The sequence below is a fragment of the Malaya genurostris genome, chromosome 2 (assembly GCF_030247185.1).
Source record: "Malaya genurostris strain Urasoe2022 chromosome 2, Malgen_1.1, whole genome shotgun sequence".
NCBI lineage: Eukaryota > Metazoa > Arthropoda > Insecta > Diptera > Culicidae > Malaya > Malaya genurostris.
The window spans coordinates 308,534,375-308,557,913 of record NC_080571.1 but is presented as its reverse complement, the minus strand read 5'-3'; the positions used below and the strand labels follow the sequence as shown (position 1 = coordinate 308,557,913).

Sequence of the window (23,539 nt, the reverse complement as noted above, 5' to 3'; positions counted from 1 at the left end):
TTACTTTCAATTCTTGATCACACTCTCGATCATTTGCAGTCCTCAAAGAGCCATATTTTTTCCCGATATGATTCACCGGGTACAAGATGTTTGAGGATATGAGTCTTGCGAATAACCGCACAAGATCTCGAAAATCCATTGAGCTTACTGCATCTGCAATTTGCATTAAATCCTGATACTTATTATCCTGACGCGTGGTCCAGATGTCATATTTGGTGACATGAAATTGTCCGTCATAGTAAAAAGCCAAAGTAACATCTAGAATTTCTAACGTAGTGAAAAATTAATCCAATACATGTTCTGCCCAGCTGGACTATCTCCCGCGAAGTGATCTTGCAATATGTAGTTAGCACTCACATATTTCAATACAATGAATTCGTAAAAAAATCACTCACTGATATATATATATATATATATATATATATATATATATATATATATATATATATATATATATATATATATATATATATATATATATATACATATATATATATATATATATATATATATATATATATATATATATATATATATATATATATATATATATATATATATATATATATATATATGTGTGTGTGTGTGTGTGTGTGTGTTCTTGTGTAGAAGTTTGGAATTATTTGTTTATCATGGTGCTCCTTGGTAATTAGTTCGTAACAACGTAAACAGTGTTGCGTAAGAAGATGATTTTCATCACTATATTTGTGATAACTGCTCACGAACACTTTTTATTCCGATTTTTTTCGGAGTGACTAGTCGTGTCGTCATACGCTCGTTCAACTTTATTCTCAAGTGAGCGATTTGTACTCACTTTTGCTTGTTTTGTTCAAATGTCAAAAAATGAATTACATTGATTTAGAAAACTGACTAACATCTACTCTGTTCCTAAATTCACAACAAATTATACTCACCGAGCTTCGACAACGTTGTGCGAGAAAATTGTAAAAACTTGATCAAAGAAGCAATAACAGGTTGTCGATGATTATTTGGAAAACTGTCGGATCAGTCCCTGATTTTCTTCCACAGACTAACAGACATGACAGTATGAGTAAATTCTTATAAAAATCATTTTTCGTGATGCACTAGTTCCACCTATATTGTACTGCGCGAACTATTTACTATCGGTACACCCCTTGTGTTACGAAAAAGTTTTTTTACTAGTTGGTTTCCCCTCGTTTGTCAACACCGATCAGCTGCTTGCAGGGTTGCCTGATTTTTTCGAAATATTTGATAATGAATCGTCACAATAAATTATTAGCGGTCATTAAAAATGTCATTAGTAAAAAAAATATCATTTTAATGAACGTGTAGTGGTGCACTAATGACGAAATTTCTAACAAATTTGAATTACATCATTTAAATGACATCATTTCAAATGACATTTTTAATGCTCGTGTAAGGGCCGCTATTGGATTACGTTGATAATATATTTAACTTTTTTAGCGATGTTGGAAGGTAAACATTTATTTTTCTCAACGTTGTTCATCTAGACTATTTTTGATTGTGTTGGTAATTTTCACCCGAAATTAAGTGACGGCAGACCAGAAGTAAGTAAATATTGTAACAAAACGGGTTCGATTTTGTATTGCGTTGTAGAATGAGAAGAAGGCACAATTCTGTATATAGTTTTGGCAATAATATGTGATTAATCTGTATCCTGCATGAAATTCGCATGCAGGTATAAAAATCAATACATTACAGGTAATTCTGTATGAATGGCAGCTCGGATGGTAAATGAAAAAAATAAACACAGTCTAGATGACAGACACGATGTATTTGATAGGGTAACGTGGCGCCATCATAACATATGCGAGTACTGTCCCAACTAAAGGAATATTCGAAATGACCGTTTATATGGTTAAAGAATCTAATTTGAGTGTCTTGTCTGTTAGTCTGTGTTTCTTCATCGTTTCGTTAAAGTTAATTTTGAAGTTATTCGACGAAAATTGTGAATATGTTTGATCATGTTTAAATTTTATTAGGAATTATCGTTAAAACCACATTGCGTCTGTTGATTGATTGCAAATAAATAAATTGTATAAACTTATATTTAAATTAATTAAGTTGATCATTCCAGCTGTTTTTTCCTCTTCTAGTATTAAGTAAATATCACTCAAAATTTGACAAATACCGTCTTTACTCGAAAGTGAGTAACTCTAACTTTACTCACTGTATAGAAGTTCTACTTATTTTAGCGAAAGTGTGTAAAATTGTAATCACTTTATAGTTACATTGAACGAGCGTGTAGATCAACCCATATCTCGGTTGATTTTTCAAAAGAGCGTATAAGCAAGTGACAGTTTCTCTTTGTTTACTTTCTCTTCTATTAATTACCAAGCGGTTTCCACTTTTATCACTCAACTCTTTGCATGAAATGATACCCGAAACTTTCGACTTTCAAACAGAAAAGTGAGTTTCTCTTATATCACTCTCTATTTCGATTATTGTGATGTGATTAAAATGATTTCCTTAGATATCATTGTTCCGTTTGAAAGTCGAAAGTTTCGGGTATCATTCCATGCAAAGAGTTGAGTGAAACGTGGAAACCGCTTGGTAATTAATAGAAGAGAAAGTAAACGAAGAGAAACTGTCACTTGCTTATACGCCCTTTTGAAAAATTAACCGAGATATATAACAGAACAACGTTGTGAATGATCTTAAGTAAATATTTTGACGTTTTAGAATACACGTTGTTTTGACACAGACATTTCACCGGTCTTTTGGTAATAAGGGTAATACTGGAAAGTTTGAGTCGTTCGGTTTCCTAAACTCTTAAATAAATCTCGTTAATATATTTCATGTATAAATTACCGGTAACTTTAAAATTTCAAGTGTGTTTCACGATCCGTTTCCATTCCTCCAAGTCAAAGTTACTTAAAATTATTACCCAAATGCCGTTGGACCCGAAACATATAGCGGAGGCACAAAAACAGCGACTTAAACTGAAACAAAAAGTTATAAAAACCTCTCCTGGTATCGTGAATCTTCAGATTGTTGGATGTGGTGCACCTGGAGCTCCAGCTTCGGTATATCTTTTCAGCGACCAATGTCGATACCTCTTCAACTGTGGCGAAGGAACGCAAAGACTGGCATATGAGCATAAGACAAAACTTTCAAGTTTAGAAAATATTTTTATAACAAGAACTTCCTGGGAAAGAATCGGAGGTTTACCTGGAATCTGTTTGACTATGCAAGATGTAGGAGTTCCTAATGTGACTCTGCATGGTCCTCCAGGGCTGGGTGAGTTGTTCAAAGCAATGAGGCGGTTCGTTATATTAAAAGATATGAAGGTAGATGCTCCGGAGTACAGAGCCGGTGATGCATATGAAGATCACGTAATGACCCTGAAATATGTGGTAATAAACAGGTCAGTAGGAGATTTTTTTTAAATAATGTTTGTCTAAATATTATTTTGCCTGAAGGGAATCTGACTTTACTTCACATTCTGACGATGAAGAAGAGTTAGCTGAGACAGCCGTAGACGACACTGACTACTATGCCTACGAAAAACGCAGAAAATCCGAACCTGCACAGAAAATAATTGTTTCCATCAAACAGCATCAGGATTGGACCAAACGTCAGGAAAGCTCTGTTATGGCATACATTTGCAAACTTAAGCTTCGTTTTGGACAATTATCACTTGAAAAATGTGTGGATAAAGGAGTCGTGCCAGGCCCTTTACTGGGTCAGCTGAAAAATGGAAAAGATATCACTCTCCCTAATGGAACATTGGTGAAATCAAGTGATGTTCGAGGTCCTGATGACCCTGGACCAGTATTTATTTTCATAGATATTCCTAACGAAGCGTATCTTAATGACCTTGAGGAGAAAAAGGAAGTTTTTGCTCCATACCAAAGCACTGCAACAGATGATTCCAATCAGGCTTTGTACGTAATACACTTTAGTCCCTTAGAGGTGATGGATACTTCTCTATACAAAAAGTTTATGGATAGATTCTCTCCAAGTACTATGCATCTAGCGTTAAATGCAATCAATAGGTAATTACAGAATATTGCGGTGTTGCACAAGTAATAAAATGATTATTTCTAGCTTTTCTGGTTACGTTGCATCTCATAGAATACAATATCATTTGAATCAGGTAGATAGGCAGATATTTCCTTTGCTGAGGTTAGTTTATCTAAGTGAAGAGTTGACATCCAAATGTAAATAGTTTAATTTTCAGAGAAGAAAATAATGATTACAGTAAACCCGTTGGTATCGGTGAAAATAATCTAGTTCGTTCTTCTTCTCTAAGCTATTTACATATTCGACCAAAAAAAGGAATTGAACGGTAAAATCCTGAATTTGTATTCAACTGTTTTTGTTGACTAAACTACATCTGGATTATTGCATGTTTTTAGTGCTCTAGAGGCTGTTATAACGCCCAACGATTATCTCAAAGAACTCGAAGACTTACCAGATTTTAAGCAAGCGTTGAATGACGTGCGTGAGAAATTGGAAGCTCAAAAACATGGAGGTACACAGATGATAACTCGTTCGGAAGCATTTCCACGATTAGTGTTTCTTGGAACTGGTTCATCGATTCCCAACAAAACTCGCAATGTTAGTGCAATTCTTATACACACAAATCCAGATTCGTCGATTCTTTTCGATTGTGGAGAAGGAACGGCTGGGCAGATTGTTAGGTTTTTCGGACAGGAAAAGGCGATGCATGTTTTTAGCACTTTAAAAGCAATTTATATTTCCCACTTGCATGCGGATCATCATTTAGGTATTTCTGAATCAGTGTACATAAATAATGATAAATGACTGCATTTAAATTCTAGGTTTGTTCGGACTTCTGCAAATGAGACGTCGATTGCTGGGATCAGACTGTGATAAAATACTTCTTTTGGCACCAGAACAAATTTCGTACTGGCTAAGATTGTATGATTGTCGCTTTGAACCGCTACACAATGAATATATTTTGGTTAAAAATGCGGGGCTGGTAAGAGTGCTTTATGAGCTATATTTGATTAAAAAGTAATGTGATTCTATTTTAGATAGACCAACCACTGCGAGTGGAAAAGATTCTCGATATGGGTATAACAGAAATAGCTACATGTCGCGTTCGTCATTGTCCACATTCTTTCGGCGTTGCTATTCGTACGATATCTAGTTACAACGGGATAAATGGTGAAAATGTTAAAATCACCTACAGTGGTGACACCATGCCCTGTCATGAGCTCGTGAATCTCGGAAAGGATTCAACGATTCTTATTCATGAAGCCACAATGGAAGATGAGCTGGAGGCAGAAGCAAAAATAAAAATGCATAGTACTCTCTCGCAAGCGATCAATCAAGGCGAAAGAATGAATGCAAAGTATACTTTACTGACGCATTTCAGTCAACGATACGCCAAAATACCGCGTATTGAATCTGTGTTAGGAACCAATTTAGGAATAGCTTTCGACAATATGGAAGTAACACTGGATGACTTACCGTCGTTATGCTTATTTTATCCTGCTCTTAAGGCGATGTTTATTAGTCACTTCGAGGAGATGGAACAAAAGGCGATTAAACGGGAAAACAAGAGGCTGCGGTTAGAGCCTAGTAACAGCGGTAGTAGTAGTAAAGAAACATCCCCTATTCGATAGAAACAGTAGGTCATATATTGTTAATTAGTATAATATGTTTACTCATCCGAATTAGGAAAAAGTGTAAATCTTTTCTGAAATTAGACAAATCTTCAATTTGATTTCTGAGAAATGCCCTAATAGCAAATAACTAATAAAGTAATTTAGTGAGCTACGTCTGATTCAGGTTATGCTTCATTCACTGCTCAACGCTATACTCAGTTCCTCCATTAATCAACACAGATTCCTAATGGTCATATTTAATCTACCTCTAGGACTTCATTGTTATTTTGGTTCAGAATGAAATACAAGTTATGATTTTGAGGCGACCAGGAGCAGCAGATAAGCGCTAGGGCCGCATTTAGAAAAACGAAACGAACGGGTTTTTACACAAGCGACTTGGTTGCCTAATGCCACTTTCGACTAGGGTAAACTCGGGTTTTTCAGAGGGGTATTCGTTCATGTAGGAACAACAATCCGGGTTCACATTCAATCGAGAACAGATTTCCATCATCTGATCTAGAACAACAGATCAATTGAAAAGTCCCAAGACTGACACATTTTCGATTGGTACCAACCTGTCAAGATTTGAGAACAATCGCACGATTGGTTCGTAAATTACTACATTGAGAATCAAATTAGTTTCGTTATTGAAAAAACACAATCAAAAAAGAGATTTGTGGTTTGATGAAGAGTTTTCGAATTCTGTCATAGGAAAGCCAATTATCATTTATTAGTACACTAAGTTTAATCGTTCTGAAATGAAAAACCAAAGACGATGGACGCAGTGGATACCCAAAAATGAGTGGATACCCAATACCGACGAAAACAAAACAAAACATAATTTTAAATTATCGTAAAGTGAAGTTGAATTGTAAACCACCTCTATTCTGTATTTCGATTGTATCGAAATATTTCGTGTGTATCGAAATATTTCGATCGAAAGTGAAATTTTTCACCATGTATTGATCGAGTTCGAGTTCGACACACAAAAACATCAGTCAATGTGAAATGCAGGTTGGACATTTTTGCTTTCCATGTAGATGTAGAATAGGCACAGAGAACAGTATGAGCTGGGATATCTGTTTCATGTGGAATAGGTGTGAACATATCATCCGGTTACAAGCTCACAAACAATCAAAAACGAATTAATTGCTACAGCATACACCGTATTCTCATGAGTCCGTATTAATCCGGAATCATGCTAAATTCCACATAGAATTCCAAATGAATTTTTTTCGTTCACTCGGATTTGATTCGAAATGCATTACGAGCTCCGCTGGTGGGATAGCGTGCAACAGCACCTACAACAACTGCGGTAGAAGTAGGCACTTGAAGGTTTTATATTAGTTATTAAAATACTTATCTTTGTCCTCAACTTTTTTGTTCTGAAGTTCAAATCAAGTCGGAGCTTATTATATCACTGATTAGGTTTTCCAATAGAAGTTGAATTTTTTCCTTTCTAAGCGAATTTTTTTTAGTATAACATAACTGGGACTTTACAAAAAAGTAACAATATGCAAAAGAACTACAGCGTTTGTACTCCTACCAAATAATTGAGAGAAATAAAAAAAACAGATAGGCACCTCCCTAGCAAAGACAAGCTCAAGCTGATCAAAACCCCGAAATCCTGCGAAACAAATCTATATTGATGATCAACCCTTATGCTTCAAAATAATTAAAGTGCATGTACCCCCAAAGTGTTGTTCAATTATTCCAAACACTAACTAAACGTTCAGTGCAGGAAATGAAGAAAAATATACTAATACATTACACGATAAAATTGAACCATTTTAAGTACCCGGCTGCCAATGAGTAATACATAAATGTTAATATGTAAATACTGATCAATACTGAAGTAACTAATAAGGCTATTCTCCGACAATTCAGTGATTTGAGAGCATAGCATACTCACATATAAAACGAATCCAAAGGAATAGATAGAATTGATGAATATTTTGTATTTCATGGTTCTGCATCGTTCAAAGAAAGCCCACTACTTTGTTTTACAGTAGACTTTTAAAAAAATATCACAGTACTAAAACAACGTAATCAGATTTTTTGAAAGATTTTATTCCTCAATATCTATTTGAATGTATATTTGTTGTTCACTTTCTTTGTTTTGTCTTGTTATTAACTAAACACATTATTCATGTTTGGTAGTCAAAAAGCATAGCAGATTTTTTTTTCTTTTCCTTTTCTCTACGGTTTACACTTACCTAGATGCAGTTGACAATAGAAAATTGTTACTTTACCATGTTTGGCGTGAATATAGTGATTTTTTCTATTTTTTTCATTTTGTTTTAAATATCAGATCTTAATTCCGATTTGAAGCTATCTGAACCCAATATATCATACCTGTCAATATTTTTTTTCTTCTAGATCGGACAACTATTTAGAGAAATTACTAAGAAACCTAGAAAGTCGATGCTACATTGGTTTTTACCTAACAAAGTGTTTTTTTGCAGAGAGATTGTAGATATAAATTGATTTGAAAATTGTTTCTTATGCATTCAGTTTTTAATATAAGATTTTTTGCATGTTTTTATTAGTTATTTTGTTTGGGTTTCTCTTGTCTTTATTAGTTTCTTTTTCTTCTTTTTCAATCACAATTGGATGCAGTCACAAAAGTTAATGCAGAATTCAGTCGATAAAAAATGTGATTTTCTATTAAAAAAGTTTTCTCAACTATTTGTATCTTAAATATTTTGTGTGTCTTCAATTTGTTTGGTTACCGTATCAATAAATCGTAATTTTTCTGGTTGCACTCTGGTCGCTTTGTTTTAATGTTGCATTCACTTCGTTCGCGCTTATAGTAAGAGAGAAACACTGTGTGTATTTGAAAGTGTTATGAAAGTGTGGAGACGGGTTGCAGAAGTGATTTTTTTGGTTTATGCCGATACTGTAGAATGCTTGAAAGTTATTTCTTTGTAAGTTTAAGACACAACATATATGATGTTTTGCAGACAACTTGACTGTTCGTGGGTTCTTCGACCGAGTCCATATAATGTAGGCCTAAAAATTCTAATTGTCGTGATTTCACAAATTTTCTGGAATTTCAGATGAACAATCTACTCTCCAGTTTCGTACCATAGTGAGCTATTGTTTATTGTAAATGAGGGATGAATTCAAGCAGTTGTTAGATTCTCTAGCCCCTGATTTGCACATCGTGCGAGACGAGATGACAAAACCGGTTAAAGAAAATCCTCTCAGATGACCGGCAAATAACATTTGAAAGTCGCAGAATATGTCATCACCCTAATCAATACTCAGAATAAGTTGAACATATAGTCATCACATATCACACGACCCACAGGATAGATGCAAATATCAGTTTCATTTACTCTAGATTTATCGGCAACTGAACCACCTGTCAAGGTCCAATTTGAAGAGGATTTCCGGAATCCATTTCTCTTTGGTGTTAAAACTCATTCTCTTTTTTTTCACAATTCGCCTGCAATTCCTTTTTAAAGCGGATGTTAGCAGTTGGCTTATTGGTCGTTTTCACATAAAAACGAGTAATTTTTCGTACCATTATAGAGTAAAAATATATCATTTACAATTGAAGTACATTGGATTATATTTCAAGTCATGTGCTGATAAGTGAGCGCCTTCATTAAGTGAATGGTGTTGGAGAACAGGCCCTTAACTTAAATCTAAATTCTCTTATTTGGCTTTGACATTTGTTTTTTCAATTCAGCCTTATAGTAAGAAAACATCTATCCTAAAAATGATGTCACTGAAAACACTAAAATAGATGGTTCTTTTTAAATTCGAAAAGTAAATGCGGAATGTGGAATACTTTTAATTCACTAACTTATTTATAAGTTCACGTTTGTTATTCGGTGGATAAATTTAATGAGAATTACGGGCTAGCTCTCCAAAACGAGTTGTTGGACAACAGATTTTTTTTACTAGAAATTGAGTAACTTCAATGAATTGTGTAATCAAAATAATAGAAGCATGTTACGTTTTCTTGTTTGATAGCAGGATGTATAATCATGTAAAGTTTAATTTTGTTTCTGGTTCGACGTTGGATTTATATTAATTGCCTTCAATCAAATAGAAGTTAGGATTACAATCTTCACCAATACCTAACATTGAAGTTTTAATTGTCAACATTCCCAATAAAATATTTTTTCTAATGAGCGATTTATTGACAGAAAAGTGCAATTATTAGTGACTTTTAAGTGTCAATGGTTGCACTGATGGTCTCATAACAGAAACAAAAAAAGCTCACTCATTTCTAATATCCAAATACGCCACAAGGATTGGTCAGAAAACAGCTCGAAGTTATACACCCCTATATTGTATTGTATTGTATTGTAGAGTTAACGACAGTACACCCGGGGAAGGCTAGGAAGACAAAACCATTAAATGTTTATCCAAACCTTTGCGGTTCGGTTCAGTGGCGGTACAGTACCGTTTACGGATACCAATATTCTTCCACACATTTCAATGCGTGTATTCACTCTTGTCCGGCTCAGTACCGACAAAAAACGGTACCGGTGAATACACGGATTGAAACATGTGGAAGAATATTACCACCCGTGCACTGAACTGTGCCGGTATTCAACCGAATCGTAGATATTTAAGTAGACCTTAAACCTCTTCAAGCATAGACATAATCTTGATTTGGAACGCAGAGGATATGATCAGATTTTATCTTGGTAAAGAATGCGATCTGATTATAAAATGACCTACGCGATATTCATAACTCGATAGCTTATAGGACAATAGAACCATCAGTTTCACGGCGAAGCCTTTTCAAACTCTCTGGCAATAGCCCGTAAAACCCCAGTATCATTTTAAGGAAAGTGATGCTACCGAAACACCACATCATAGATATAACTGATAGCCTAAGCAGACATAGATAGTGTAATAATCTCGTAATAAATCTTTGACTAAAACTTAGTATATATATAAATCAATGTTCCATCTCTTGTACACACATGAAACCAAAATGAGTAGTTTGTCTATTACAACGTTATAACGAAATGAAAGATGAGTTTACATGGGTAGTTTAATTGATTATAGTATTTATGACTAAGTCATTCAAGTTTATAATTTCTGCCACTATCTATAATGTCCGAACTAACAAGTTCATGTGCTTAGGGCTAGAATAGAATGATGGAAGTAAACTCAACACCCTATAAATGTATAGTCGAATCCGTTTCCGGTTTCACTGCTTTAGGAGAACGTAAACTGCTGTTATATCCGTTGTTTCAGGAAAACTTTGTTCGTTTCTTCATCATAATTCTACGTGTGTGTGTGTGTGTGTGTGTGTGTGTGTGTGTGTGTGTGTGTGTGTGTGTGTGTGTGTGTGTGTGTGTGTGTGTGTGTGTGTGTGTGTGGTATGAGGGGGAACTTCCACCTATTGCATCTTTCGGTAGCAGTACGGGGAGGGAAAAGCCAAATTGTTTAACCCCCGTGAAGGATCATTATCCAGAACAGCAGTGCCTATAGTAACCCGAGCCAGGTCAATTTAATTATTGGGTTTTCGCAACCAATTAATTGCTTCTAGCATTTTAACGTTTGTCGGTTGAATTACATCTTTGCCTGTCAGGAAGGAAAATTTGTAATTTTATTTTCCTATACTCAAGAAAATTATTTATTCATTTCACTTCCAACAGTTGCAATCAAAACATCGAACCGAATTGTTTAGATGAATGAAAATTTCTAATATTCGGCTTTTTAATCAACCGGTGAAAACATTTGCGCAGTATGTTGAAAAATTCGACTGAGACGTGCATATGAAATATTTTGAACTGCTTTTTACAGAAATCTGTTTTTTTTCTGCTAATCCTGGGAATAAGATGCGTGTTCTTATGAACGCTGGAATACGTGAAATCTATCAGCGTCAAATCGATTGTTAAATCTCTAACTTTATAAGAATAACTTCGACAAATAATCGTCAACCATGTGAACTATTTTGAATTGTTATTAGACTTGGATACAAAATATTGGTTGACTAATAAGGACCCGAACATCGTTGTCCAAATGAAAATACGTTATGAAATTTTCAACTTCAAGACATTTCAAGTTTCTGGAACGAGCTACGACTAAGTCATGGAACTACAATTCGATACGGAACTTAAGCTCTGTTTCAACATATTTCGCATCCGATACGTAAGTGTACAGGACAACTTCATGGATAGTGCTACGATCCTATTGGCACTAAGAATCCTTCCAGGTTATGAACATACGACATGTGACTTGTAAAAATTATATTGTAAACCACTTATCCGGGCCTAGAACTGTCCACTGATAGCGATAGGTCCTCCCAAGGCACACGAAATCAAAACGATGTGTACAAGGGGAGAGTCGGTCAAAACAAACTATGTTGTATAACTCTTAAAAACACGTGATATGCTTTGAGCCTAATACCATGCTGACATTAGCGCTAATATAACTGGATAAAACGAGATGATATCGTTTGACAATTAAGTTGACATAACATGTTTCAGCACTAAAAATGATATTTGAAAGCGTGAAACATGGATGAAATTACGTGTACAAATTTTTAATTTTTATGATCGAATTTTTTAATTGGATTTTTTGCAAATGAATGTACTTCCCAACAGTATCTCACGTGAAAACAGACTGAAAAACGTGATTAATCCACCTAGCAGTGAGATGATACCTTTTTTTATCAATCCGCATGTGTTTTTTTGCATGGATATTCTTAGGTGTTTTAGTTCTCATGACATTATTTTAATTATCGTCGTTTCAAACGTCAAATTGAGATTTTAATCACTAATTACCCTGTAATTTCGAATCTGCAAATCGTATCGAATTTCAATCTTAACGTGTGACATTCGATTGAACATTCCATGAGATGTCGAAGTAAGTTCCACTTTAGAGTTTTTCGTCATTATTTATGGTACTTCCAGAGCCGGTATTCAGGAACTAGCATAACCCAAAATGATTCGAATGGCCATAAATTAATACGCCAAACAATTTACATCTTCTATATCGGTATGCATTTTAAAAACTCATCATCTGTAACTCCAGAATCCTTAGGTCCTTTTATTTGAATTTTTGTTTTTGAAGTTCGATTTAGCCTTTTTGAAAAAATGATTAAACTTTGAGAAACGATTCGAAACTGGATCCGGAGTTCTAAGATCGGTGTAGCCGAAATCAGATAAATTCACCTGAGGAGTGTGTAGACATCTTTGAGAAATTGTAGTGCGAATTAAAATTTGGGGGTACATTCCGAATCCACAAAAGAATACCGCTTAAACTGAAATAAATTTATTTGGTAATCGACTATCCAAATTTGCAAACTCGATAAACCTGATTAATTTATGTGAAATGGACATTTTTATACTAATCACCCTGTATCTCCTAAACCAGAAATCGGATCTGACTAATTTTTATAGGATTTTAAGACCTCTCATTTGAATCATAGATGATTCTTAGATTTCATTTGAATCTTAGATCGTTTCAGCCATCTACGAGAAAAATGAATTGCATTATTTTAATTTCGTTTCACCTGTCATCCTGTGGTTTCGAAATCAGAAGTCGGATCCAAATTTGGAAGTATACTAGTTTTCATATGAATCTGAGTTTGTAGAAAACGGTTATCTCCGAAAAAATTGAGTGAAATTATTTGTCACGCACGCATTTGCTGATCTCGACGAACTGAGTCGTATGGTATATGGAAGTTATGTTCTTCCAGCTTTTATTGCTGTAAGTAGTTTAAATCAATATAATTATGGAATTACTTTCAACTCGAAAATGCTGATATCATCTGGTTTATAAAAGCCATATTCGAACGATTATGTTGCCAAAAACGAACCGTGCTAAAATCGGTCCAAGGCAAATTGTCATGAAAAAGGATTCTGTACACAGTCTTTTGGACACTTAGAAACAATTGTATGTCACAGTATAAAAATCGTGTTTTCCGTTGCTCCCAAGCATTTCTTTGTCATACAGTGCTCAAAACTTCTACTGCTGAAATAAGGGGAAAAGTCGTTTACACAAAAATATTGATATCTCCGTTAAAAATGGACGGATTTTAACAAACTATGGCTTGTTGGATAGCTATTACCGTGCGGAATCTAAGTCTAAAAACATATTCTGTTTTCAAGGTCAATTGTGACAGATACTGTCAAAAAACTGAAAATTTTGACATAAAATTCCGTATAACTCAAAAAGTAAACATCCTATCTCAAAACCATTCAATAGCGTTTTGGGTGACGGGGAGACCTTTCATTTGCGACTAGTTTGATCAAAATCGGTCCAGCCATCTCTGAGATCTCGACTTCTTAGTTGACAACACACATACAGACACACACACAGACATTTGCTCAGATCGTCAAGCTGAATCGATTGGTATATAACATTCGGCCCTCCGGGCCTCGGAACATTTTTCGAAAGTTTGAGCGAATTCTATACCTATTTTTTATATATATAAAAAAAGGCAAAAAGACTAATGAAAATAAAAGCAGAAATGAAGATTTGCGAAAACTTTTTCTCTACGGGGAAAATCAATCTAATTGAATAGAACATCTGTATGTATTCATCTGTGCACAGGCTCCACCCAGTTCAATTATCAGCCTTGACCCTTTTCAACCCCTTCCGCAAGAGAACACTCCATATAACGTAAGCACCAATCTGATTCACCCTACGGCTCTATCGGATGGATACCGATGAGAAAATTTTATGTGCCTTTTTCCCTAAAGATTTAGCTTTGGTTTTTAATTTCAGTCTTAATAATTGCAAAATCAATAGATGCCAATGCAATTTTACACCGATAATTTTTCCGTGGCACAATTTGTTTGAGTGTAAATAAAAAATAGATTGATTTTTTGTTGTTAATTGTTAACAAAATAAAAATTTAATTCTCGGGTTCAACCGTTCGTTGATAGTACTGAATATTCAGAACTGATTCGTAGTTTTAGGTAGGCTATCAATTTCTCATATGGAAAGATTTACATAAATAAATGGATGAGCCGATTCCAACAAACTTGAGATATATTTCAACACACTGTTGTCAAGCTTCAGAGATTTAGGAGAAAGTCGGGAATATTCATAATGCTTGAATCTGATAACGCCGACAATGATGTACAGATGGCACTGGTCGGTCATAGTCGTTTAATTTTGGGTGACAAATTCTCAGCGACGGACACTTGCAAACTAACTGTTAAACCGACAACAAACTGCACTTTTTATGGTGAAAAATATATTTGTAAACAAAAAGAAATTATTAATTTTACAGGTGACACAATTCTTTAAACGATACAATTCATAACTACTGAACTGCTCAAATGACACAATATTCCATTCGTACAGAAATTTACTAGCTCCGAGTGTGATTTGCACTCGGCTAGCAAGTGAGACTGTATGAGTTTATTTGCACGATTTACCAGCCAAGCAAATATGTGCTTCTGTGGCTCAGTCGACTAACTGGTGTGCTTTGTGATCTAATGTTTTTCGGTTGAAGTCGCATTGTTGATGTCGATCTTTTGATTTTTATTCCTTTCGTTTTAAAGCCATGTAATTTTCAAATCACACAATTTTACATGTTCTTGAATATAAATTTGTGTGAAATATGACGCTCCATTTATGTGCATCTGATAAGATGTAAAATCACAAGAATCTTTCGAACTGTGTAAGCCTGAAATTTCCAAGCGCCTTTGAATAAACGTGTTTTAAGGATTGAATATCAATTTCTCAGAAAGGTATTGTTGCACTAATAGAAGGATTTAAAATATTTGACATAGAAAGGAGGAGATGGGGAGAACAAAATATATTACATTCAACATACAACGATGAAACTCATAGGCATAAATATTTGCTTCTAATTCACAAACTCTAACATGCTACTCTTCTCATATCGCTTGAATAACAACGATATAGAATGAGAAAAAGTATGGTATCGTTTCTCCAAATTTCGACACATTCGATTGTGACAAGCACGAAATTGTTCGTGTTTACCTCGTCTACCTTTTCCTGTGAAATTAATTCATCGTATTGATTGTATTACCTCTTTTATTCAGAGCGTAATTTGTTCTCGGTCACCTCGTGCAACTTCAATTGCGTATTGGTCAGAAAGAAGCAGAAAATATTTCTGTTTTAATTTAGTACCACAATGCGAAAAGCGTTCCTGAACAGTGAAACCTACCAAAGCTAAACCCATGGATCCGACCGCCTTTGAGTATCGAATTCCCAAAACAATCGGTGTTCAGTTCATTGAGTAAATCAGTCATGTATGGTGTACATTAATTAATCACATGGGTGAACGATATATGTTTCTCGTAGATATTTATTTTGTGAAAAGATGAACATAGCAAAAATATGTTTTCAATTCAATTTATATAAATATGTTCTTTAGAATAAACTTGAATACGACGGAAGAATGAAGTTACATACGCGTCGTGTATGTAAAATTGAATTGTATCCCAAACTTCGGATATGGATTCCAAAACGAAAACAGAAATATGGCCCTAATACATGCAATGATTATGTACTCATAGAATCGGCTGCGAAGTCTATTGAAACAGAAGGCCGATTTCACAAAAGGAATGTGTAATACTTTAACTTAGCTTTCAGAAGATGTATACCGCCGCTGCTAATGTTTATGAACATTAGGACTTATTTTGAATTGGGAGTACTAATCTTACAAAATCTCAAGAGATGAACAATACAAACATATCGTTCAGTAGAAAGAAAATTAGGAAGAGATGCCAAATAATTATCTCGAAGATGTCTAAACCAATTCCAAAAATTCGGCCCATTTAAATAATTAAGTACTAAACAGCCTTCGCTCTGTTCGACTATTAGCTTTTCGCATCGATGGGACACTCATTGCCAAAGCAATGCCAATTTGAAAGAAGTCGGAAAATAGCTGGTAGATGAACTAAGATTCAGTTAGCTTAGATTTAGTTAATGAAGATATGAGTTTTCGTTGACTAGCTGATGATGGTCGTAAGTCAATAATTTAGTTCGTAAGTTTAAGGTTATATTGCATTTTGTTCAGTACGAATTGAAGAAACGACTGCTTAAATAAACAAAATAGCGATACGAGTATACGAGTTTCCAACACAAATCCCAGAAACATGACGCGAGCCTGTAGCTTTCTCCAATCCGAGGTTCAGATTCTGTACTACCGATGTGGTTCCAATTTCAAATTCTCCTAATGTCAAACGGGATCCACGACATTTAAGATGCGAACTAATTTAATGATTTTGCCAACCAACAGTGTATTTGGACAAACAAAATAATGAAAATGAGTTTAAGTGGAAATAATTTGTTTTCTGTTGCTGCCCACGCCATAATCCAGAAATATGACAAGTTCCATCTGCATTCGACATTCAGGCAGGAAAATATTCATTACCTGCGGTTACAATCCATCGCTGTCATCTGCAATGGACTGTTTACTTTGATGAATTCAGTAGAAAAGCCAATGGCTTTCGCTGGCATAAACATAGCTAACCTTGGACTACACTCTTCCTAGATGTTGTTTTTATTTTATATGGTGAACGACCACCCTCGTAAAATGAGTCCTTGTTTTGCTTTCGAAAATAAAATGAACATCAGCACCAAAGCACAATCGTTACGAAAGCTGCGTAGAAGACATTATTTACATATATAATTATCAAGCGATGTCGTAACGTTCATTCCAGATATTATGGCAATGTACTTAGAATTAGCCATTTGTTGTAACCTTTGACTTTTTGATCGGAACGAACGCCCTGCGTAGAGACATTCGAAACAGTATATAGGGGAAAGTATTATAAAGTGTCTCTGCTGGCTGAAAACACCCCCCTTTCATTTTTAAGCATTCAAGACTTTTCTATACAAAAGTTTTATTACTATCTATCTTTTCGAAGGATCTTTCTGCTATGCAAGTTTGGCAGTTGATGTTTGCAGGGAAATTTGAGACAACTGAATATATTATGAAGCTTTTCAATGTGAGGTTTTATTTCGACTAAATAAGCATTTTATCCGCCATTTCCTTGATATATTCATTTTCTCAAAACAGTCACTTTACGGACATTTCAATTGGCATAATGCTTCATTGTTAAGAGGACAAAATGTCTCTTGTTGTCAGTGCTGTCAACTGTTTTTTTTCCAAAAATCTGTATTTGGCGGAAAAAATCTATCTGTACAATATCTTTCTCAAAAAATCAAACATCGATTTAGTGCGAAACTTATTTTGCGACAAAAAAAAAGGTCGCTCGACCTGGTTTACCCCTATGGAATCCAACACAAATCGGTATTTATCTGTATGAAAATGGAAATATCGGTATTTTGAGAGAGCATATCTGTTTTTCTGTATCGAGTCCAAAAATCGGTAGAAATACCGAGAAATCGGTATAGTTGGCAGCGCTGCTTGTTGTTTGTCAAACCACTGATTTCTTGTGAGGCATATTGTAGGGCTGCTGGGGCATTACGTCCAAGGCAAGCGAAAAAAACTGATAATGTGGTCGTTTTGGAAAATGTGAAAAATCAATTCTCATCACTTCTACCGGAATCATTGAAAATTATGTTGCTCAGCCGTATTGCAAAGAGATACTCACATTCTTGAGAAATATATATTAATACATTTAGAAGTATCTCAATGTTTTCTCAATGGGAGCATATTATAATACTTTCCCCTAATACCGATGGTTTTTAGCAAAAAAAAAACAAAGCATGATTATTTTTGGTTTTGCTACCAAGTTGACACAGAAATACTTTCCCAGGCAAGATTTACTTTTAGGCTCATTTCCTGGACTCATGTGATATGATTACATATATAAATTATGAGAATGTCTTATCTTCGAAACATGCTTAAGAGGTTCGAATAAATGAAGCGTAATGAATCTGACAACTGCTAATCATAGGTAAACAGCATAAATTAACGCTTGGATGCGTTCAGTTACAATTTCCTTTGATAATCGAGATAATTTTGAATTGCAAATGGTGTCTTTTGAATATATCTTTCGTATGTATCACTTAGTACATACAACTTTCAATGATAACGTCAACTGAACTGAGTTGTTTATTGTTGTTATATGGTTTTGATAGCTCTGTAATGTCTAATTTACTCAACGACGGTCCAAATTTGGTTTTATAAATACGACATCTGGTCATAAACATCAAAAGTTAAAATAAAAACATTTTCCTATAAGCTTTGTTTAATTTCGATTCTGTTTTGTTTTCATAAAAAATCTTCTATAATAATGTTTACTTACGAACTATACACAGCTACATACAAACATTGTTCGACGAGATGTCAAGCGGTACACTTGAACGGAAAATTCGCAATATGAAATCAAATCCATTTTCGTGTTTTATTATGAATATGATTCTACTTCCAATGTTCGGCTCATGTCGTTTGAAATACTTTGTGCTTTTTTTTAATTCGATATTATTGTGGAATATAAGTTATAAAATATTTATGTTATTATATGCGAATGCTTAGTATTAGTCATTGTTGTGAACCTTTGATTATGTGTGTCGTGACTAGAATTCAACGGTTATGGTTTTAATATGTATTTTGGATGATAGACATGGTACATTTCTTTGCTCTCTTTATATTGTTTCTATTGATTTCCTTTCCAATATTTCCAGAAATTGGGATGTTGCCTCACGCAATGAATAAATCGACTCGCATGATACTCTGAAGTCCAAGTCCTGCCCGTACATGATAACGAAATAGTGATCTGGTTCATTATATTTGCGCTTATATATGTTCGTGTATTCCAACTAATGGTTGCGTATTTGTTCATTATTATCTATTTAGCGAAAGAAACTAGTGAACGGGGAAGAGAACATGCCTTGATCTATATGTATACACTGCTGTTGTTATGCAATTACGATGCGAATACACGGTAGATGTTTTAGGGGACTCCGATGGTAACGGTGTGATATTTGGTGGTTTTGTGTTCACTTCTACTTACGCGCCAAAACGGCGGAATAATTCAAATATCGGTCATATGAATGGCGCCGGTGTGCCCATTACCAAGAAGTAACCGTTTGTCGTTATCCACGCCGGGTGGCGATTGTCCGGTGTTTCGAGAATAGTAATCTGCATCCCCGTAACTGCTATCTTCTTCTAGTATTTTCTCCAACAATATTTCTCCGGATGCTCCTAGTACTGGACAAAATAAAGGAAATGTCAATGGCTTAGTTGGTAACATTTATCACAGTCAACGTTCAATATAACATTTCAATAGAAACACATTGAGATTTGTAATATCGAAAATTTATTTTCCTACGTAAGATGAGCGGCAAAAGTAGCCAAAATGACAGTACTGTGCAAACAAGGATATAAAAAAGTACAGGCTTAACCCACATGAAGTTTTCGAAATGAATGGCATTTTCATTCGTAAAATGCCCTCAAAGTGTTCAATGGAAGACTCTGGAAAACCGAATCAAATTATAAATTTGCTAAAAGGATGAGCTGCTGGAAATCCTCAAGCCGCAACCAATAATTTAAAAACTGGAACAAAACGTGTACAGGCAAAATCAATTTCAAGCTGCATGAAGATTCACCCAAGGTTGAAAGGAAAGAACAACAGTCATGTTTACTGTGGAACGTGATCACAAGTCGGAACACATACCTAAACTTGATTTTGGCATTGCATCACTTTGAGGTGAGCATAGATGTTAATGTTCCTCCGAAGTCATCACTTTCCTAATAAAGCATCGTTCATATAATATTTACGAAACATTCACTTGATTCGAATAATAATTTCAGAGCATAATTATTTCTGTTTGGTTTAACGCACTTATAGTTACTTTGTACTCTCTGGTAGTGATTGCTTTCGTCAATGATTACTGCATTAGCGGATTAGCATTCTTTGGTTATTGTTACTGCGGTTGGACGATTAGAAGAAGACGATACGAGTAACGTGGTGGTAATATCACATCAATATCTCAACGTGTGGTTTATAGCTCATGAGAGGTATGACAGACACTGTGGACACTGAGAAATAGGTAGAGAGAAAGAAGATGCAGGAAAAATCAAGTAAAAAGTTGAAAGCTTGGGAAAATACAGATAGAATAAACAGGACAATTGAGGCAACATGTTATCCGTCTAACTGGAAAAAGACCATGTATTGTAGTATGAGAATTTAAGAAACATGTATTCTGTGGTGAATAGTGAGCATCGCAACAAAAATTTGACAAATAGATAATAAAGTTTAAATATATCAAATAAAGGTAACGAGTAAATCACGAAGCTTAAGATTATCTTTGACTGGATATTGATGTGCGTCTCGTTTATAAGAGAATGGTTTTTCTCACTTTTAGAGTTTCTTCCTCGCAATTCGAAATGAAAAAAGTACTCTAAAATGATAAGTAGACGTAAAAGATTACTCCCAAGTAGCAAATGTAACTTATTTAAAATTCAAGATATTCTACAATTGCTTTTGAATTGGTATTTATTATCAATTCATCGCTGTTAATTTCCACAATACTATAAAAAAAATGACTTTAGAACAACTTTAAGTACATCTTAATAAAATTGTGCAGCAAATCACCATCTTGCCCATGTTGCACTAGCAGTTATACAAGTTTTAGAAATATTTTTACATCGTCACGTGAAAAGGTAGTAACTGTAACAATTGTGCAACTTATCAAATTATTTTTAATGGCTGCCATAACTGTAACGGACAAAATATATGCAGAAATGGTTAAACTTCTCTTGTGGAAGAAAAATAAGCGAAATGATGCACTTCGCAAGTAAGAATAAGGGGCTGTCCATAAAAGACGTCACGCCGTAAGGGGGAGGGAGGTGTTTCATAAAAGTGACCTTTTGTGACAGGGGGAAGGGGGGGGGGGGGGGGTGAGGTTTTTGGAATGTGACGTCTAATATTTTTAATGAGCGCATTTTTGAAATACCTAATTATATTAGTGCTTTGCCCTATTTCCTGAAAATAAACGTTTACATTCCATAGGAAAACGTGCATTTGTTGATGTAAAAGCTTCTTCTTGTAAATTCGTAAATGAATGATGCAGGAAATCATTTCTGTTGTGATCAGCATAAGTGCACGGAGGAGCGAGTAAATTAGTGAAATTAATAAATTTTGCCTTAAATGAGTAAAAAAGAAAAAGATGCCTTCAAACGGTTTAAGTTATGCACTGACAATTTTTTCAGTAATTTGATTTTCTAGCATTGATAATAGTATATCATAAGAATGTCTCTTATCTGATTCTGATGCAGTTTATTCAATTGTACCCCATTTGAAAAAGGGCGGGAGATTAACGATTTCAGACGTAGATCATGTCATGTCTTATCTTGATCATATGTGATTTTCCTCCACCAACATCAAAGCTTATCGAATCATCCAATGATTGAACTTACATAAATCAAGAATCATTTTAGCTCAAAATCACTACCCATTGTGTGACGGAAGATCAGTACCGATATTGATCGATGTGATTTAAAATTCACTGATCAACTGATCATGAAAAGATTCTCCGGTAGTGATCTCGTTTTGATGAGGTTTAGGTCTTTATTTTCTCAGCCCTGTATGCTACACTAAGGAAATATTATTCTTTACCTAAAACAATAATATATCTGTGTACCCCTAGGAGGAATAAAACAGATGATATAAATGTTTCATCAATTCCAACGAAATACTTTTGTTAATTTATATAGTTGATATTAATAAAATAATTCCGATGATTTTGTAGTTTTAGGGATATTTTTCAATCTAATGACAGCATGTAATAAATCGATTTTTCCCTCATATTTGTATGGTTTGTCATACGTATTGAGAATGTATTGAGATGAATTTTATTTATTTTGATTTCGTGACATGTGACATAGGGGGGTGGGAGGTCTTTGCTTCTGTGACAATTTGTTACAAAGGGGGGATGGGGAGTCAAAAATCGTCAAAAAAGCGTGACGTCTTTTATGGACAGCCCCTAAATGATAAGCCGGACTGAGAACATTGCTGTAATTTTGTTGTTGAGTCTACATAGTTTTGGCCGCCTCCTAAATTTTTAGGTCAGAGATATATGAATGAAAGTGATATGAAATTTAAAACTTTAAATCGATTTTAAAAAAAGTTGATCAAGATTTATCTGTTTGGAATGAGCGCAAAACTTGCAGGCTTTAGAACATTATCAGAAGAAATTACAAAAATACAACATTACATACGCAATGAAAATTAAACTCAATTTGGTGCTTTTGTGGTGCGATCGATGCATGAGTTTTTGCATAAGTTGTACAATCGTTTTGCATAAAGCAGACGGAACTACATGAGAATTTTTTTTAAATAAGTTGCACAATCGATTCTTTATATAGTCATATAACCAGCAACGTAACATTGTTTTAGGTTATTATTTTAGATGGTTTCACAATTCCCAAGTTCATATGAACGTTCATAAAACATTAGGTATACTCATATTGTTGCATGTTCAATTTTTTTCTAGCAAATATCAATAGTCGTCGGACATACGAAATTCGTCAGAATATATTCATAGCAACGGAAGAACTTAAAGATATGTTGCACAACACAAAAAAACTGCGCTTTTTCAATAACACAACGGTTGCCAGAATAATAATATAAACTAACTTGATAAGTTGCACAATCTGTATGAATATAAAGGACAGCAATTTAGCGTGCTACTCGGGGCGCTACATTGAGCACAAAATATTTAGACAAATTAGTACATATACTAGAAAAGGTGTGCAAATGACAGTTTCTTTTTGTTTACAGTTTCTTTTTGTTTACACTCCCTTCGATTATTACGGCCATATCGGCAATCCCTCTCTCTAACACTTTTCATAGAATAATGACTGAAACTATCAGCTTTTGATCTGCCATTATGAATTTGTAATTGCTTTCAACGAATTCTATAGCTCGTCTCGTCAAAGAACACTTCCAAGCTTCTTGGGATAAAGAAAATGTGGGTCGGTGGATGCACTCAATTATTCCGAAAATATCGACAAAGGCATGGTTCAGGGGACTAGATGTGAGTAGGGATTTCATTCGTGTGATGTCCAGACTCATGTC

The 23,539-nt window shown here is 34.7% G+C and overlaps 2 protein-coding genes across 5 annotated transcripts in view; one reads left to right on the top strand and one right to left on the bottom strand.

The window, feature by feature from the left end:
• The first annotated feature begins 2,693 nt into the window (after positions 1–2,693).
• LOC131431022 (ribonuclease Z, mitochondrial) lies at positions 2,694–5,659 on the top strand. The gene is made up of 7 exons (XM_058596430.1): positions 2,694–3,370; positions 3,426–4,001; positions 4,054–4,131; positions 4,187–4,294; positions 4,365–4,735; positions 4,791–4,951; positions 5,007–5,659. The coding sequence occupies exons 1-7, from the start codon at positions 2,802–2,804 to the stop codon at positions 5,598–5,600; spliced, it is 2,457 nt and encodes an 818-aa protein (XP_058452413.1). The 5' UTR covers positions 2,694–2,801; the 3' UTR covers positions 5,601–5,659.
• Positions 5,660–7,631: 1,972 nt separating this feature from the next.
• Positions 7,632–23,539, bottom strand: part of LOC131431021 (uncharacterized) — a 51,933-nt gene continuing 36,025 nt past the window's right edge. Inside the window, exons 6-7 of one of the 4 annotated variants that reach the window (XR_009229628.1) lie at positions 20,135–20,387; positions 19,541–19,668 (exon numbers count right to left, since the gene is read on the bottom strand). Coding sequence is in view for 2 of the 4 variants with exons in the window: in XM_058596427.1 (XP_058452410.1) it covers positions 19,493–19,668 (176 nt within the window). In the remaining 2 variants the exon portion in view is untranslated. Of the gene's footprint in view, positions 19,669–20,134; positions 20,500–23,539 lie in introns of those variants that run through there. The other 3 variants (XM_058596427.1, XR_009229629.1, XM_058596429.1) reach the window with 3 other exon arrangements.